The sequence below is a fragment of the Nilaparvata lugens genome, chromosome 3 (assembly GCF_014356525.2).
Source record: "Nilaparvata lugens isolate BPH chromosome 3, ASM1435652v1, whole genome shotgun sequence".
NCBI classification, from domain to species: domain Eukaryota; kingdom Metazoa; phylum Arthropoda; class Insecta; order Hemiptera; family Delphacidae; genus Nilaparvata; species Nilaparvata lugens.
The window spans coordinates 64175956-64194675 of NC_052506.1; the positions used below are offsets into that span (position 1 = coordinate 64175956).

The following is an 18720-nucleotide window of genomic DNA, read 5'->3' on the forward strand; positions in this document are numbered from 1 at the left end:
TATATTGCTGAGGAATATATTATATTTCCTATATTATTTCCTCCTTATGCATCATGAACAGTATCCCAACACTTTTTTTCGAAGTAGTTAGATTCAATTGACATTAGTTTATAAGCTTGCAATTATCAATCCACAGTGGATATCCTTACTAACATGTAAAATCAGTCAATCAGTTCCCATACAAAATGTTCACATTATGATTCAGACAACTGGGTGCACTAAGGAATGAAGCTTATTCAAGCACGATAAACGGTGATAGCTGAAGTGAGTCGTCACACTAAGAGAGTCACTTACAAACGGAAGGGTTGTCCCTTGCTTGACAAGATGCCGACAAGATAAGTACGGTACGTCGAGATGATGTTATGTGATGAGGTGGGTAGACTGTGCTGAAAGGTGAGGTGAGTAGATAGAGTGGAGGTAATGTTTTGGAGAGAGGCTAGGCCGGTAATATTAGTCTAATGGGTGGAACGTGTCTGCGGCCTTGAGTTGGTACAACGGCAGCTCTTTGACTAGACGGACGCGGCCGGCAGTCGTCCATTCTGGCGAATTATGTTGGCAAAGTTTCGCAACCTCACAATTTCCGATAAACTTTCTCGGCCGCAAAGTTCCGCTAGGAGAGATTCTTTAGAATTGAGCGCTGCTAACGCAAGAATAAGGCAGTGCGGAGGGACCCAACTCCGCTCTTCCTCAAACCCCGAACATCTAACTGCTCCATGTAAAAGTCAGTTCAGCGTCGAATAACTTGGTCGAATGTGTGCTGCGCTACATACATTATACATTAACGAAGAGCGCCCACTCCTTTTGTGTAAACATCATCATCAGATACCAAAATGGAAGTTCAGAACCAACGTGTAACTTTGTGGAAAAAACGCTCTCCCATGAGTACGGGGATGTTAAGCTCCATTCAATGATACTAATCATCTCCATCAGCTATCATCATCAGCCCACTCAATATTATGAGTCAAAGTAATATCCTATGTGGAATTCGAATGCCACACCAGCTGTTGACATTTGGTGATACAGTTTCAGTCCTTTCAAAGAAAAAGGTCATGTGCATTACACATGCATTTCACAAATTGCATTTTCCTGTACAGACAGTAAGATCGTAGGACATTATTGCTTGGAGAATCTATAGAACTCAACTTCTATAAACGTATTCCTACTTGCATATGAATTAACAGTGGAAGCAAGACCTATAACAAGTAAACTTGAACAGTTGGCTTAACATGATGAGATATTTCCATTTTGTAATGGCTGTAACCTCTGTAATTATACATTTTCTGTTCCATAATGGGTCTATGGATAAGGCATTAATTAAAATCAATGATGATATTATTCATGAGAAATATCATTTCGTCTCCTCCCTTCTGGCACACATTATTCCTTATGTGGACCAACTTTCTACTTTAACCCGATTGCCACAAGCCCACAACCCTGAATCATCATTTCTCAATATTCCAATTATTTTTTGAGCTGTCTCAAGGGACACAGTAGATCGATTAATAGAAAGTAGATCGTCCAGCATGCATCTTTTGTGTGCAGATGGTTGATTAAATTTCATTTCAAATCGATCTATATTTGAAAAATTTATTGAGCAATCAAGTTTAGACACGCCACTTGTTCCATGAAAGCTACACAGAAATGCGGTTGGTTGCCATTTTTCACTTGCTATAAAAAACGGTGACATGCCTTAAAAGTTCGTCTTTGTTTTAAACTTGAAACTTGCGTCATGCAATACTCCTGTTCAATCCGTCAAGTGTGACTGCTCACAAACATACTCCACATTTCCCATTCACTTCCAAACTTATTCTCCATTAGCAGAATGGAAATTGCTGCTCGACATGATTTTTGATAAGGTTATCAGATATAACTAAAAATAGCTCGCCATCTAGATTATAATAACTGCTATTCCTGTCATACATCAGAGCACCGAATGATATTAATCTTTTAATGAGAATACAAAATCATTTTTTTAAAGATTATACTCTGACAAGTATTTTGAAGTTCAGTTTTGAAAAATTATTATAGTAATTAATTGAAAATTCAATAGGTACTGTGACCATGAGCATGTTTAATTCAAGATTGATTTCAATATACGACATGCAATGAGACTGAATAAAATTTGCAATTCAACTTGTGAATTCTGAGATTAGGTTAAATGCTACCCGACAGTCTATGATTAGTCCAGTTAGGAATGCATTTTTAATGGGTGTGAAACCCGCATGGGTAATTAGTAGACTTGATATTACATTCATCACGCTACAGAAATGGAAACTAGTAATGTGTTGGATTCAAATTCAAATTCAAATTCAAATTTATTTATTTGCCATTTCAAATATAATACAAAACAATGATAAATGTCAAAACAAAGTTAAGCAAGATAGACAATCAAAGTATTCATATAAATAAAAACTTTGTTACACAAAATTACATAATAGGCGCTGCCTGCAAAACCAAGGGTTTGAGTGCTGGCAGCGAGTACCAAAAAAAATCATAAAAAGTACAATACACAAGTGAAAGAGAAGAAAAATTAATACAAATATGTATGACAATAAAAATGTACAGAATACTGATAATATGAGAAAAGTTGAAGTGTAATACAAATGGAGTAAGTTACTGCTATATTAAATTTTATGATTGGTTGCTGTTATAAGTCAATGTTGATATATATTGTGTTGGAAGGAATATATCTGAAATATAATTGAGAATTGATACAATTATTGATGAACTGTAGTTAGTGAAATGAGATGATGGTGATATTTAATATTATATTATGTTTGTAAGAATTGAGAAGTGTTTATTGATTTTATCCACTCTGCTATTTTTTTAGGATTTGCTTTTGTTGTTCTATTTGCTATCAAGTTTTCTGGTAGCAGGTTGATGAGTCTATTGCAGATGTAAGGAAATTGTCTTCGGCATACAGTCATGTCAGTTCTGTTAATCTGATAATTATCTTGCATTCGAAAATTGTAGGTTCGAGCTTGAGGTGTAAATAGATTTCTGTTTTTAATTATGTATAATATTATGTTTTTCACAAATAGTTGCCTAACTGTTAAAACTGGGAATTCTGTAAAAAGGAGATTTGTAGGGTAACGTCTGGGTCGACCAAGTGCTGCTTTAATTAAGTGTTTTTGAATTAAGGAGATTTTGTTAAAATGTACGTCCAATGCCCCACCCCATACCCTAATGCCATACTGTAATACTGACTGGGCGTAAGCAAAGTAAATTAATAGTAATATATTTAAATCACCTAACCCGTTTAACCTGTAAAATTTATGTATAATATGTTTCATCTTTTTACATATATTATCAATGTGAGCGTTCCATTTGAGTTGTGAATCTAACATGACTCCCAGATATTTTGTCTCCCTCACTCTTATCAATGCCTGACATACACAGTTTTCATCCCTCTCCTGCAACCCTTCTAACTCTACATAATGATTATAATATGTACAGGAGTCTGAGTGAGTTTTTACACCATCTTGAAATAGCTCTGTAGGGATAGACCTTTCTGATGGAGAGAAAAGCATGTACACACTTTTTTTTATGTTAAGTGTCAGCGTGTGGTGATCCAGCCAAGATTTAACCCTAGCCAGACCTGCCTCGGCTAAACACTTAACCTCCCCCCAATTTGACCCAGTAAAAATTAAGGCCGTGTCATCTGCAAAGGAGATGGAATGGCATCCATTGATGTCAATTTTCAATAGATCATTGATATATACCAAAAATAATAACGGGGAGAGCACTGTACCCTGTGGAAGACCGTAGTCGGTCAATGTCAGTTTACTGGTGTCAAGGATTTGTATTCTTTCATGCAGGTAACTTTTAAATAAATTTAACACCGTTCCCCGGATACCTATTCTCTCTAGCTTACGTAGAAGGACTTTATGAGGAATGGTATCATAGGCCTTTGCCAGGTCCAAGAACACAGCCAGAGTTTTTCTACTGTTTTTAAAGTTTTCCGTTACAATTCTAACCAACTCAGTCATTGCATCTTCAGTGGATTTACCCTCCTGAAACCCGAATTGATTTACAGCAATAAATTTGTACTTTTCAAGATATTCGACCATTCGTTTTTTTATTATCTTTTCAAATATTTTAGACAGGTTGCTTATAAGGCTGATAGGACGGTAGTTCTCGGGAGCTTTTTTGTCACCTGATTTATGGAGAGGAATTATTTTAGCTATTTTAAAATGTGAAGGAAAATGGCCTAACTCGAAACATTTATTAAATAAAATTGACAATGGTTTGGCTATGATCTCTGCTATATTTTTCAAACATATGTTGCCTACTCCATCCACTCCCGGAGAGGAGCTACTTTTTAAGCTTTTAATCATTATTAGTACCTCTTCATAACTTGTTGGATGCATAAAGAATGATTTTGGAGTGTCAGCCGCTGCACAAGGTGGATACTGTAAGTTAACTGGATTTCGTGTGGACCTGTTGAGGATTTTCTCTGCATGGTTTCTTCCTACTTCTGAAAAATATTTATTCATAATGTCTGGGTCGATTTCGGGTGGTTTATGTGTACGTTGTATGTCTAAAATTTCCTGTATGCAGTTCCAAGTTTTCTTACTATTACCTTTGTAATTTGATATTTTAGTCCTGTAATAATCAAATTTTGTTTTTTTAATAAGTTTATTCAAAATATTTCTGTAAGTCTTATACCTATTTTGTAGCTCCATATTAAACGGTTGACTGTTCATTTTTTTGTGCATTTTGTCACGTTCTCTGATTGATTTTATCAGCCCTGGAGTTATCCATTTTTTTAGTGGTCTATTTCTATTTTTAATTTTTATCTGTTCAGTGGTTAGTTCTATGTAGAATATTAATTTGTCATAGAAATTACTAATTTTTTCATCTAAATTTAAATTTTCATCATACAAGTTAGTTTCATTTTGCCAATTCTCTTGTTTTAAATAGTCAATCAATTTTGTATATCAATTTTGTGGATAACATCGACCGATTAATCAAGTCTTTCGTAGAATAACTTTGTACTTGGTAATGGACTTCACAGACTGAACAATGAGATTTTTCATTCTCTGAAGCAGGGGATCCCAACAAAATTTTCCCACGGACCCCCTCATCCATTTATTATATTCATGCAAACCACACCCTACTTCTTAAATGCATAGTTATAGAAATGTTTTCATCTACTTTTTCAAATTGGTTTTTCATTCTACTAAAGCTGGATGAATTCACTAGTTGATCTTCGTTTTTCGTGAGCCCGCTAAATCTTGCAGCAGAAGGGATTTTTAACCCAATTATCATCTGGGTCAGTTTCAGGAAAATATTACCTAAGACTGATTGCTGAGCTTTGTGGATGTTCTGCTATTCTACTCTTTATTCTCCTATTTTAGGTAAATTTTCCTGAGAACCCTCCACGAATTGCTTCAAAGTAGAGAAATTCGTGAATGATTTGTTTTCTACCCGCGTTGCCCACATTCGGCACTTTTTCACCATGGCACTAATTTTATCTTCCACTTTGAAAATGTCAACATTTTTCCCCTGCAAACTTTGATTAATCCCATTGAAATGTTCGGAAACATCTGCTAGATAAGCAACTGAGCAGAGCCAGGAAAAGTCTGTGAGTAAATCTGCGTACTTAGTATCGATGAGAAAATACGAACCTCGTCTCTATTCAATTTGAATTTCACCGTACTTTCCCTAAATTTTCGGTTTATATGTCGCGGACCCCCACAACATGCCCCACGTAGCCCCAGGGGTTCGCGGACCACCAGTTGGGAACCGCTGCTCTAAAGGGTTGAGCTTGTCATCTGTGACTCTGTCATCGTAGTGCATAATGCCTAGCCAAATTATTATTATTCATTATTTATACATTGATAGATAGAATATAATTCTCAACACTATGAATGATTGGGAAACGAACAACAGGATTAAAGTCCAAAATTGTTCCTTTCCCAAATTTGGATAGACATGCCCAAAAATTGGTTATGTATATCACTTCATGAATTTTGTCCAAATCATAGTCACTGGAGATCGGTACATATATTCATAGAGAAATGAAGGGAAATAATTCAATCGTACGAATGATGTGTTGTTGAATTGGACTGATTTCATCCACTATGAATGTAGTAGCATTTAGCATAACTGAATGTCCTATTGCATCAAATAGTTTCTCAAAATAGCTTTCCACTTGTTTAGCAATGTGATTTATCTTGTATATCTCTTGTTGTTTCCGAAGCATAATATTGAACGAGCCGGCTCATCTCCTTAGTTAATCATTCAATTCCTGTGCTCCTGCCTCAACTTCAATTGATTTTGAAATATCATCGTTTAAATCAAGGGAAAATATTGAACTCACTCCATTGCTGGTCCATTTGCACTCCGACATGGTTCATTTCCAACATGGGTGATGATAATAATAATAAATATATAGTTTTCAGGTAAGATATCTAGGACTTTGGTACTTGAACTAACGATGGTATCAAATTTTTTAGAGTTAAGTGTCTTGAGCTGCGTACAGACTTACGGCAAAGAAAACATACTAATACGTTAGATTGTTTATTCTGTGCTTACGGGCTGTGCGACACACATGCGAAACACGAAAAGTACACAAGATGGTCACCCAATTTTGGTTCGCGTGCAAAGAACTGGCCAAACTCCGCCGATAGCAATGACAACCTCGCACACTGATTTCGATCACCGTACCAACTTAGAGAATCCTTGTTTGTCGCGCAGCTTATAAGTATGTACGCAGCTTTGAGTCAGATACACACACAACGATTTTTGTTCATACAATATTTTGCCATCATTATGAATTCTAGCAGACTAAACAGAACTTGACAATCATCATCTGTTCAATCTAAAATAATTTATAAGTACGAACAAAAATCGATGTGTGTGTAGCTAGCCGTTCAATAAGTGGTTTTCTGTAAAGTGTGAGGTTTTTAGCTCGAAAATTTTTAGTTTCAATCAAAATTTAGACTTTTTGAATAATTATCAAGTTACTGTTTTGGATTTTTTGATTCTAGGCTCTAATAGTATCTATTTGGTTCAAAATTTGCTCTTTTGAAGTCTGAGTATTGAAGAGCATAAATTTCATTTTGAAAAGTGAAAGTGACATAACCAACATTTTGATTTGGACACTATAGTATAAATTGGAAATGGGACAGTTTTGGGTATGAGCCTGTTGTGCCTTTCCTCATCACAAGTATTTGTACACAATGTGATAAATAAATAAATAAATCTCAAAAAAATTGATAGGAATTTCTTAGGATATCGTCAATGATAAAATTTTAGAAAGCTTGAGTCTATGAGTTGGAGTGCATGCATTCTCGAGCAGAGTATTAATAATGATAAATTGAGGACAGCATTGTTGTGTGGAGTTGCCTACTTCCTCCTGCATTCATAGACAGAGCAGGCCTACTGGTAGTGAAATGAACAAGGACTCGTTGCCGGATTGAATACACCATGCAACAGTTCTATTTGCTGCTCCTCAGTCATAAGATTTGAAAATGTAGCAGTTCGAGTCTTTGTTCCAACATTTTAACATTATTTTATCGTTTCAACGTATTATGTTATCACATGATAATTTTGATGTATTTTCAAAGTCACTCCCATTTTACCTTATTATTGTAGCTTATACTTGGAATCGTAAATAATTTTTGAAAATATTTTTGAATTATATCACAAGCCATGCCGCCAGGATTTTTGTGCCGGGATAGGCCCATAAAGTATTTTGACCTCATGTCAAAACATGGTAGAAAAAACTTGGATGCTGGTCAGTATAATGTAGGCCTATCAGATTTCTTCGTGTGAGCGATAACAGAAAAAAGAAAAATCAAGAATGGAAGAAAATTTGAAATTTGACAATATCTCTTCTTTATAGAAAAATTCCTATAATACCAAAGAAACTAATACACATTCAACAAACGTAGCTGGAACTCATTATTGGTGTCTTGAAGGATAAAGCTTTTTCAAATTAAACTTAATAAGAAACTGTTAGCTCTTGAAAAAGGTAAATTTTTTGAAGAAAGTGAGCTTCAGAACTTGACATTGATTCCCAGTTATTATTGATTTGCTTAAAAAACTCACTCAGTTTAATTTATCACTTGAAACAATAATATAGTAAATTATAGTACATCATTCTATTCTTTAATTGGAATGATCAGATTATTGAAAACCACTTCCTAGTCTCTAAACGGATGAGGTATCATTAACATAGATGAGGAATAGTTTTTGATTATCAACTTGGTTTACAATTAATCGTTTCCTGTTTAAAGGAAGTCGCTTATACTCAGATAACGTTCAAACTATCATGGAGAGTGTCACCGCGAGAGCTGAAAAGTTTTGTTTCTCTGGAAGTGAAATGTTCCCAAGCATCACTCTCCGCAAAGTTTCCTCAAACTGAAGTTTGGCAAACTTTGTAAAGGACTCAATGTCTAAGCTCGGGCTCGACCATGGACAACTTGAATATGATACGGTCTCTCGCTTGAACTGGTCGCAGTAATTCTTCGTCGCAATAATGTCTCGATAATAAACTGTACCTCGCAAATGATTTTCTGAGTTACTATCTTGCAGTTGAATGACACTTGTGCGGAAAATTCCCACCAGTTTATTGAACTTCAATAAGTGATTGAGCCATTCAAGTGGATTGAGTTGATCCATCATTGATCATGACATATCTTAATTGAATACTCTCAACGCCCCCTAGTTCAAGAATAATTATTGATATACATAATTTATGAAAAGAAATAGTTCTGGTTTTATTGTTAACGAATCATAATAAATGGTAATAGGTGATGTGTAAGCAACAATTTCAATAGGAATCGTTTTTTCCGAAAAGAGATAAAAGTAATGGAAGGAGAACAATGTTTATCGAACTTTGTTGTCTTTTGAACTTTTCACTTTCAGAATCATAATTGAAAATAGATTGTGTTAGGAAAAATTATTATATTTACTATTTATGCATTTTGTTGAAGTGGGTTTTCCAAAATCTTTACTGTTTTTGCAGGGCAGATTTTACAGCAGATTGCCTCGAGACATCATTGATGCAGCATTCCTGGAGGGTAACTGGTCAAGGCAAGTTCCAACAACAGGCCATTCCAAGATCGACTATCGCTTCATGATTGGTGCTTGACAAAAAAAATTGTGATTCTTCTCATCACCAGTCTGAATCATCCTTCTCATCAATCATGCACAAAACTGTAACTTCTCGAAAATTATTATTGAACAGCTAAAAGATTAGAGTTTTTGTACAAATTGGGGACTTATTTTTAAGAGATAAACCAGAGATCGCATGAATAATCTGAAGGAACCAATATTAAGATTCAATGATTTTGTCCATTCACATACGGTCAAGTTGGCCATGGAGTGGATAGCTCGAGACACAAATATTCCAGCTCATAGATATCCAGTAAAACTGAGATATCAACAGTAATAGGCTGAATGTACGCGTGGATACAAAGATCGTTCTATACCTGCGTTGATATGGTTTTGTAAGCTGTTACTCTTGAACGACGACCCCATCCTCAAGTTCACAGTTTATTAAAATAGTTGGCAAAGCCGAATTCAGTTCAACTCATCAAAGAACAAGTCTAAACTGCTCGTCTACAAGAGAGACGGAAAATCGCAAGTATTTCAATTCCAGAAGCTCTGGGGATAACAATCAACTCTAAGTTCGTAGCGAAGGTTGTTTCTCGTCGGTTAATTGTGCTCAAGATTTAAACCGATTTCGAAACTTTTTGCCTCCGCCATCAACGCTACTGACGCCGCCATAGAGTTTCCTCTAGTTAGTTTCAACGGCAATGAGCACTGCGTTAACCAATTGTGCAGGAAATTGGGTCACAACGTTTCAAAACTTAACTTGCCGTATAACGCTTTCACTGTAACTAGCTATAACTAGGAAGAGCAAGCAAGCAAGCTGTTAAGATCGTTGTAATCATTTTGTGCCCTCTACTCCATTATCTTTTTCTGTTGTGCTAGACGATAAATGGTGAGAACATAGTAGCAAACCTAATTCCTTGTTTAAGTTGGGAGTTGGAGGCAATAATTGAACTGTACTTATTTTTTTCAAGACGATTAATATTACTGTTTCGAGACCATTGCCTATAACCATCACAATCATAATTATCAACATAGTTTATATAACGAGATTCATACTATCAATTCATCCAAACTAAATTTAGTTCGATCCTTGTTCGACTTGTATCAAATAGGAGTTACCAACATATTCAATATAATCATGAGCTACATATTCATCCATAAAAGCACAAACTCAAATCAACTGAGCACATGACATGATTTAACAGGGTGCAAATGAATATTTGTTATCAAGAACGATAAAACCCTATTTGTAAAATATTATGAACGAGAGAATTGTAGTATCAAAGGAACATGATTTCATCAAGCTACTCCGATGCTGAGCATGAATCTATTCTGAGAATTTTGCTTACATAAGTAGAATCAATTGAATGATATCTCGTCAAAATGGTCATAGGAAATGAACCGTCTCTATTGAGTTCTGTTCCAACACGCTGTGATTCTGAAGCTCAGATTTCAGTAATCTAGCGAAAATGACGTTTGGCATCTTCCGAGACATCTTCACAACGGAAGAACTATCATAAGGTATCAAGAGTCACAGGTTTCATCAAACTTCACAGAAGCATTCTGAAGATCATAAAGGATAGTAGAAGATGTTGTAGTCAAGAGTTGTGTGAAACAAACTCACCTAGTATTTCAAGCGTATGCGTGATCTCGAGAGGATTGAGCGTGGCTATCTGACAAACATAGTCGCCAGCATCCTGAGTCTGCACGTCTCTTATCTCGAGGTTGTAGCCATCGACCAGTCGAAATCTCTCATCAGGCGTCACTTTCACGTTTCCCGCGCTGAGAATAGCAATACCGCGCTTCCATGCTAGTAGATAGCCACCTATGAAAAACACAAGTTGAAAATTTATCATAACTTTTTTAATCACATTATCAAAAATAGGTTGCAGGCTATGATCAATAATGATCTGAAGTTACATTTTGAACCAGTACTATTTTTCTGGATGGTTCCACAAAACATCGTTGTTAGCTCTCAATTCCAAGTTCATGTAAATATGTCTAGGGTAACGATTCCCCTATTAAACTACATTGTTATCTGAACACGAAAATAATACGTGTTCGAACCACACTCTAGCCGTTATCAAATTTTCTTGGTATCGGTATTGAATGATTCACAATAAAACTCACACATGATAGCTATTGAAATATTTATCCTGGTAGTCTATAACCGAAGAGTCAAATTAAAGAATTAAAGGAAAGAATTAATGGGTGTATTACTATGTTAACTATTTGAATGATACTCAGAGCGGATTTTCCACACGCACGCAAATACCAGATTGAGGAAGGGCGAATAAAAGCTCTTCCTCAATGCATTATAACTTCATATCACTTTTGTAATGCAACCTTGAATTTTCATATTGTTGGTGAAGCGTAATTGGGATAATTATTGACAGTTACAGTAACAGTGACAGTCCTGGAGACCTGTAGAAGATGTTAAAGGAGCGGGATTTCCTTTTCCAGAATAGACAAGTTAGTGACAGAACATCTTGTAATTGAAGGCTTAAATTTCCCCTCTTTGTTTTGCCATCATTGTCTCTGTTGAACTATTCAAGAACCATGGCTTGATATGATTTTCACTGCAGATATCATTCGCGGAGTAACCAGTGAAATAAGAATATTTGGGTTTGAGTCTTGTAGGATGATGAAAGAATTGGAGTAGATTTCAATCAACTTTTTACTGTCAAGAGATCATTGAATGAGTCCACGTTGATATGGAACATATAACCTATAAAACAGCGGTTCTCCATATTGATCTCGATCTATTCTGATTAATTTCCACACAGTATGTTAATCCCAAGTAATTTACAACTTGTAACATGATTCGATTTAGCTTGGAGAGAATATGAAGACACGTATTGCACTCCAAAGGATTGCATTCTTTGCACGATTATTTCAAGCCTCGCCGATGGTGCATTCGAATATTTTCTCCCACATGATATCAGAGCTTGAATACAGAAAATACGTCGTGTAGGTGGAGATAGAATGACACATCTATCAGAATTGAGCTTGGAGCTTTGGAACCAATTTTCTGATAATGTTACTCTGACGTTCCATCTCAATTCTCAAAAATAGGACTATTTTCGAATATATCGACAAATGGACTATCGTGAGACATTTCCTGGAAATCTAATAAGAAAGATGATAAATTATATATTATAATTTATCAAGATGATCAATGGGACTTATTCCCATTGAGGGATCATTTAATCAATCAATCAATAAATCTGTTCAATTCAACACAACATATATAAAAGAAATCAAAATACAAAAAATCACAATCAAAAATAAATGTGTAATAAAATACAAAAGCAGGCTCCATGGTGGGGTGTGCTGGGAAGGAAAAAAGGAAGGTATATATCTAGCCAACTATGGTTTCCCATGTAATAGGCAGGTAGAGGGTATAAAAACAAAGGGATGAAGGGTAAAGAGGAGGGGAAAAGGGAAGAATTGGAGAAGAAGGTAGGAAAAAAGAGAGAAAAAATATGAGCAAAAATTGCAAGCGAGTCCACTTACAACAAGAGAAATGGCCTTGCAAACAATAGTTGAGCAGAAATCTCGAGACTCATACGTCGATATGGAAGAAAAATTTACTGTAGGTCCAGGTTTTTATTCCCAATTTGGTTCTTCTACTAATCTTAGAGTGTATGAGGGAATGTTCTGGGATAAGGTTTATTATTTTAGTGCTTATATTATAGATCAACCTCCCTTAAAAATTCAATATTGGTGTGATATGTGACATATCTATTCGCGGTGGGCCTTAAATGATAATTATTATTGACAATGAAATTCAGAGTGCGGGGAAAATGGGATTTATATTTTATCATGTATTCAAATACGCTTTTTATATTTGTCGTATTGTCATTACCTTGAAGTCACTAAAACCCATCTCGGTAGGGTTCAATCTAGGCATGTTTAGAATAATTCTAATGATCAGTTTTCGCGCCTCTGATTCCTCAATATGGCAGTTGAAACAACCCTCACGATTGTCGACAACAGCCCACAAATACATGTCCGATTGTGGGACATGAGTCGGATCAGACAACTGCATGACAAGTGTGTCCCAGCTTGATTCTCACATAAACTTTCTCTGTATAACGTAATGATTCAATGATAATTATCAGTAAACTATGTATTCATAGATGTGATTTTATAGTATCACAACAACTAAATCTATTATTCATATAAATCCAGAAAATACCCTTGAATTGTCATCAAGTAACACTAGGACACCTCATGAATCGAATATAACGATTAATCATTACTCATCCAATCACATTAAATTATTGTCAGTCAAGAGTTGTTTGTTTTGCTAGAAATCGAGAACATGAAAGTGGAAGCTTTGAGTGTAGCTGTGACCACAGAGTTGAAAATTTATAGAAACCAGTGAATCGTTCATCCCTCAGTAAACAATTCCAAGCTGACTTGAATCGATCAAGAGTACTTGAAGTGTTAACTCTGTCATCAATTATTGGTTACCATGACGTATTCTGAAGTTTTCTGTCTTATAAACGCTTCAGCAAGCTCTTCAGACGAACAAATCATTTCCTACCGGAGTGTTGACTTTCTTATGTGTTGGATCTGGGAGTAGTTGCATTATATTAAGCAAGGTCAACAAAAGTTGCAAGCGGTTGGGTCGAATAACCCACATCGCCTGTAGCAGATGATGATCTGAGTGACTCTCGTTCCTTGAAAGGGGAGGGTCAGGCACCCTTCACGGCCAGATCGTCCTTTTCAGTTCTTCTCCACCCACCAACTTACCTTCTGTCTGCTTACAGGAAGCAATTAATTAACCGGATTATATCGGATCATCAATCATCACCGAGACGATTATCGATTCTTTTGCGACTCAATTCTCTTCACGCCAGCAACATCACTCATCATGACCTTTAATGAAATAGAATAGTTGAATGGTTTAAAGAGAGAATTTGAATATTCTCTTGAACGTCTCGACGAATACGGCCATATTCATGACGTAGAATGTGGCAATCCATGATTCACGAAGTAGAACCGGAAATCTCTACCTACAATCAATGGGAAACTTATCATTACATAGCTGAGTAAACAGAAGTGAAATCTGGTTGCACCCGATTCTTGTAGAGAATATGAAATCATCATCTATTTTGAATAAACTTGAGAGAGACTTTGAAATGAATGATTTTCAATGAAATAAAGGTTTTTTTCGTCTCTTTCAAGAACAGAAAAATACAAGATACGTTTTTTTAATCCACCGGGATCTTCTCATAGGAATCATTTGTGTTCTGTTTAGTGATCCTGTTCCATTCTCATTGATACTGGTCGAATTGGAGTTTGTGTAGTCATGTACCAGATTGGAAAGGATGTATTCTTGTTGAATGATAAAGAAGCGGAGTACATATTGATTAAAGATGGAATACGAGAAATAGTCTCACACTATAATAAAAGATAATATATTGCAAACATATTCAGATGCATCCAAGTCTAATCGGTGGAATTGAAATAAGACTATGGGAAAAATCAAATTAATCTTTGTTTTAAGAGTTTATATGATGGACAACTTACTTGGATTCACAACATCGCATGGTAGCACGACAGTATCGCCAGTGATGATTTTCAGAGTCTTTCCTTCCGTGGTGAAGGTGGGAGGATCCGCCAATCCGACATTGTAGTCCATAGCTGACTCTCCTAGAAACAAAAACGTATATTTAAATTGAGGGATACTAATTTGGAGTTCGAGCGAGAGAGGCAGAATTTCACAAGACCACCAGTGATATAAAGTTCAAATGAAAATAATAAATATAATTATTGATATAATACATATTACTGTATTTGGAATAAAGAATAGTAGTTGATAGTTGACAATAGAACGTTGAAAATAGATCATTGAATAATGTCTATTGAAACATTGGAATCATTGCGAATGATCTAATGATTACAACAATTATCAGGAGGAGGAAATGTTTTGGTGGGAGTCTCATTCTCCATTGCATGAATTTGGAAATAAGTATAGAGATTGATTATATTATTATATATATTATATTTCTGGTCCATGTATACTTCTTGAGAATAATTATTATTCTCAAGAAGTATACATGGACCAGAAATGAGAAGTGCGTGGCATACACATTACCTTTTGGACTTAATTAATTATTGTAATAAATTAAATTTGATAAGCAAGCAAAATCGCTAAATGAACAGATTTTATAGGTCTCGAGCAACAGCTGCTCTATTATCGCCGGGTGCGATAGCAACAAGTGAAAGATTACATAATAACGGGTATCCTGGCTACAATTAGAAAAGCCAAATGGGGAAGAATTTTATTTGCTATTTATTGTATTATATAAAATATTTGAATTTTGGGGTTAGGCTATAATACCTACTGGTCGGCAACCTAATAATCGATCAAGCCGTGTAATTTGAAATCTAGCCAGACACATTTGGCAAATTTTTGTTGTAAACAAATAGTATTCAATTAGAGGATTTGGTAACCACATGGCATGCTATTGTAAATGGAAAAACAACTTAAAAAGTTCATAAGAATTTATTATATGTAATGAGCATATACAAAGCACATAAAATACATAAAAATATTAAGGAAGTATGTATATTCAGTAGGCGCATGGATACATTTGTGAATTTTGGATGAACCAATCAAATTGCAGTAGTTGATGGGCGGCAATAACGAGCCGATTCAAATATAACCATAGATATTTATATAAATGATAAGAATTTATAAGTTATCACTACTCAGTTTATGTATCGGATGTAATCCGAGTAATTATAAAATGTAATATATAAGATATAGATAATAGACTAGCAGATTGGCACGGACTATTTGATTTTTATAATGGTGTAGTAGTTGAATATTTAAATGTATGCAAATTTGGAAGACGGAAGTAGGATCGTAGAGAATAGGGGTAGATCAGAGCCCACTTTCTTGCCAGATGCCGCCATGGAACGCCACCAAATTTTATAGAGCACAAGTCCCCTTTTGTTAAATTGTACGTTTGAAGGATTTGAAGTTTAAATTCATCAATTGATTTTTTATAAGACTTAGTGATGCTGTATTAAAGCGTAAGTCATTTAGATATTTATTTATTCCCTTAGAGAAGACGACTTCGGCCACCAGAAAATCCAGGACGACAGGAAATTCGGATCGCCACCATCATCTTGTGAATTTCAGCACGTGAGTAATAATTATCGAGAAATAAATGAATCTAGGGCGCCCTCAGTGCTTCGAGTGGAATAAGATTTAAAAAGCTAGCTCGTCGGAAGGTTATATAAATATTGAGATTATTATAAAACTTGAGCAAGTCTTAAAAGGTACAAAAACGTATTCTATAAATTAAGAACTATATCAGATTTACATGTCTAAGGATGCACAGATGAAAGAAACATTTAAATTCAATATTGTAATATATATATACTAGCAGGAAACCTGTGCTTCGCTAGGGTCTATTTTAAAACTTGACGTAATGAAATCCAGAAGAATTGAAAATAGACCTATAAAATCCTCGGTTGATTAAGAATTTATAAGCAGCATTTCAAGTATCAGTTCAGTAGTTCAGACGTGATGATGCGTCAAACATAATTTTCCTATCCTCTACACGTGTATACGTCTTTAAGCCAGTTCTTTCCTCTATTATAGTATAGAAGATGATAGATAGATGAATATATCATCCATTTATCTATCATCTTCTATACTATAATAAAGGAAATGAATGAGAATAAATTTTGAAAGGTTTGAGATATCGATGTGCGGTTTTCACCATACCTTTTCTCTGGAAAACCTGTATCGGAATAATGTTTGTATCATACGACCACCTTTCAATTAAAAAAAGAAGTTGGATTCAGAATGGTGGTTCCAAAATGGCGGAAAAAATTTGGGTGCGACGGAAAACCTGTTTTTATCATTCGAAAAGGATCCCCAATCATACCTATCTTCTAATTTCCCTTTTGAGAGAAATGTTCTGCTGCTTCCTTACAACAACTGAAAGCATGACAAATAATTGAAAACTTGACAAACTGAAAACTTGATGTAATGAAATATTGAAGAATTTAAAATAGGTTTATAACCATACTCGGTTAAGCAAGAATCTATATGCGAAATTTCAAGTTAATCAGTCCAGTAGTTCAGACGTGATGATGCGTCAAACATAATTTTCCTCTACCGTACTACACCTGTATACATGAATAATCCAGTTCTTTAATATAATAATATTTTTTAATTCCGATCATATGATTTGGTGATTTTTTAATGAAATTGTATGTACTATTAATGAAGTTTGAACATTAATTCTGAAAAATCTAGAAGGAAAATTGAAATTTGGGCTTCCAGGTGCACGAGATTGATATTTTTAGAATCTATGTTCAAAATTTGGAGATCTTTAATCATTCCCGTTTTTCCGGTATGCAATCCACAAGTTGACATGTTTTGATGAGAACACACGAACAAACACAACCCTACTCTCTCTTATTATATAGATGCTCACTCAATTATTAATTTTATATATATATATATATATATATATATATATTATATATATATATATAATATATATATATATATATATATATATATATATCAATATTTGAGATTTGTGATTTATCAATTGATTATTCTTTATTAATTTGGAAAGCATATATATTTGAGATTTTAGTCGACAAGCAGCAGAAAGTCGATATCTGAGCTGCATAAAATAAATGCATTATGATTAATGATTCTAAAAGCACATGGTAACGTTTCGTGCTAAAAAATTAGTGAGCTAATATGTGGTACTTTCTTTTTGATATATAATTTGTTCTTATTTTTATTGTTTTTGCTTGTTGCTCTATGCATATCTATATTTATTTATTCGTTGATTTTTGTGTAATATACTTGTATGAATTTTTATGGTGTATCCTTTATTTGTTTCCCTACTTCCATGCATGACCAATCTCATTTTTATTTATCTAGTTGCCAGTATTGAAATATTAATAAGATTACCATCCGACTTTATTCTTCACCGAATAAGTTGGTTAAGACGGCGATATACAGCCTTGATAGTCAAATCTTTGGAAATAATACGTTCCAGAGGTTTATATAAATTATCCAATATCATTAAATTCGAGCAGAAGAGTCTCAAATTTATAGTATTAAGTTGTAGCAGTGCAAGTTCTCGCATCTATACTTGCGGATTTCGACAAACCAGTCACAGAAATTGTGAACTGTTGGAGCAGCCGACGTCAGTAACCGGCAAGAGCAGAGAATTGCGGGAGCTCCCGGGCGAGCCAGTAAGAATTTGGTATAATTTATATTCTAAGAACCACAACAAGGGTTATATAATTTATTACTCATGCTCTATCGACTGCAGCCAATCAGGGCAACCCGTTATTGAAAGAAATAACGTGACATTATAAAATTCGAAAGCTAAATACAAGCTAAGCTCGAGTTTCCTCTTTGAGATCTTGATATCCATTATTTTAAATCATTGGAATGATGAATAGATGATTGATTAATTTAGAATATATACTAATAGGGAGTGATGCATGTAGGAATTCTCCAAGTTCGTGAAAACAGCTTTGCACTCACATAGCTTCATGGTTAAGTGGTAGAGTGGACATTACTGTCCAAACTTCGCCACGTCAAGAAAATGAAGATGTCATTCTAAAGAAGAGCTCAACAAAATGATT

The 18720-nt window shown here is 34.9% G+C and overlaps 1 protein-coding gene across 2 annotated transcripts in view; it reads right to left on the reverse strand.

Moving 5' to 3' along the window:
- LOC111052206 (limbic system-associated membrane protein) overlaps positions 1-18720 on the reverse strand; it is a 353095-nt gene that overhangs the window by 132967 nt on the left and 201408 nt on the right. For both annotated transcript variants that reach the window (XM_039424316.1, XM_039424318.1), the window contains exons 3-4: positions 14611-14733; positions 10694-10894 (exon numbers count right to left, since the gene is read on the reverse strand). In XM_039424316.1, the coding sequence (XP_039280250.1) occupies positions 10694-10894; positions 14611-14733 (324 nt within the window). The remainder of the gene's footprint in view (positions 1-10693; positions 10895-14610; positions 14734-18720) is intronic.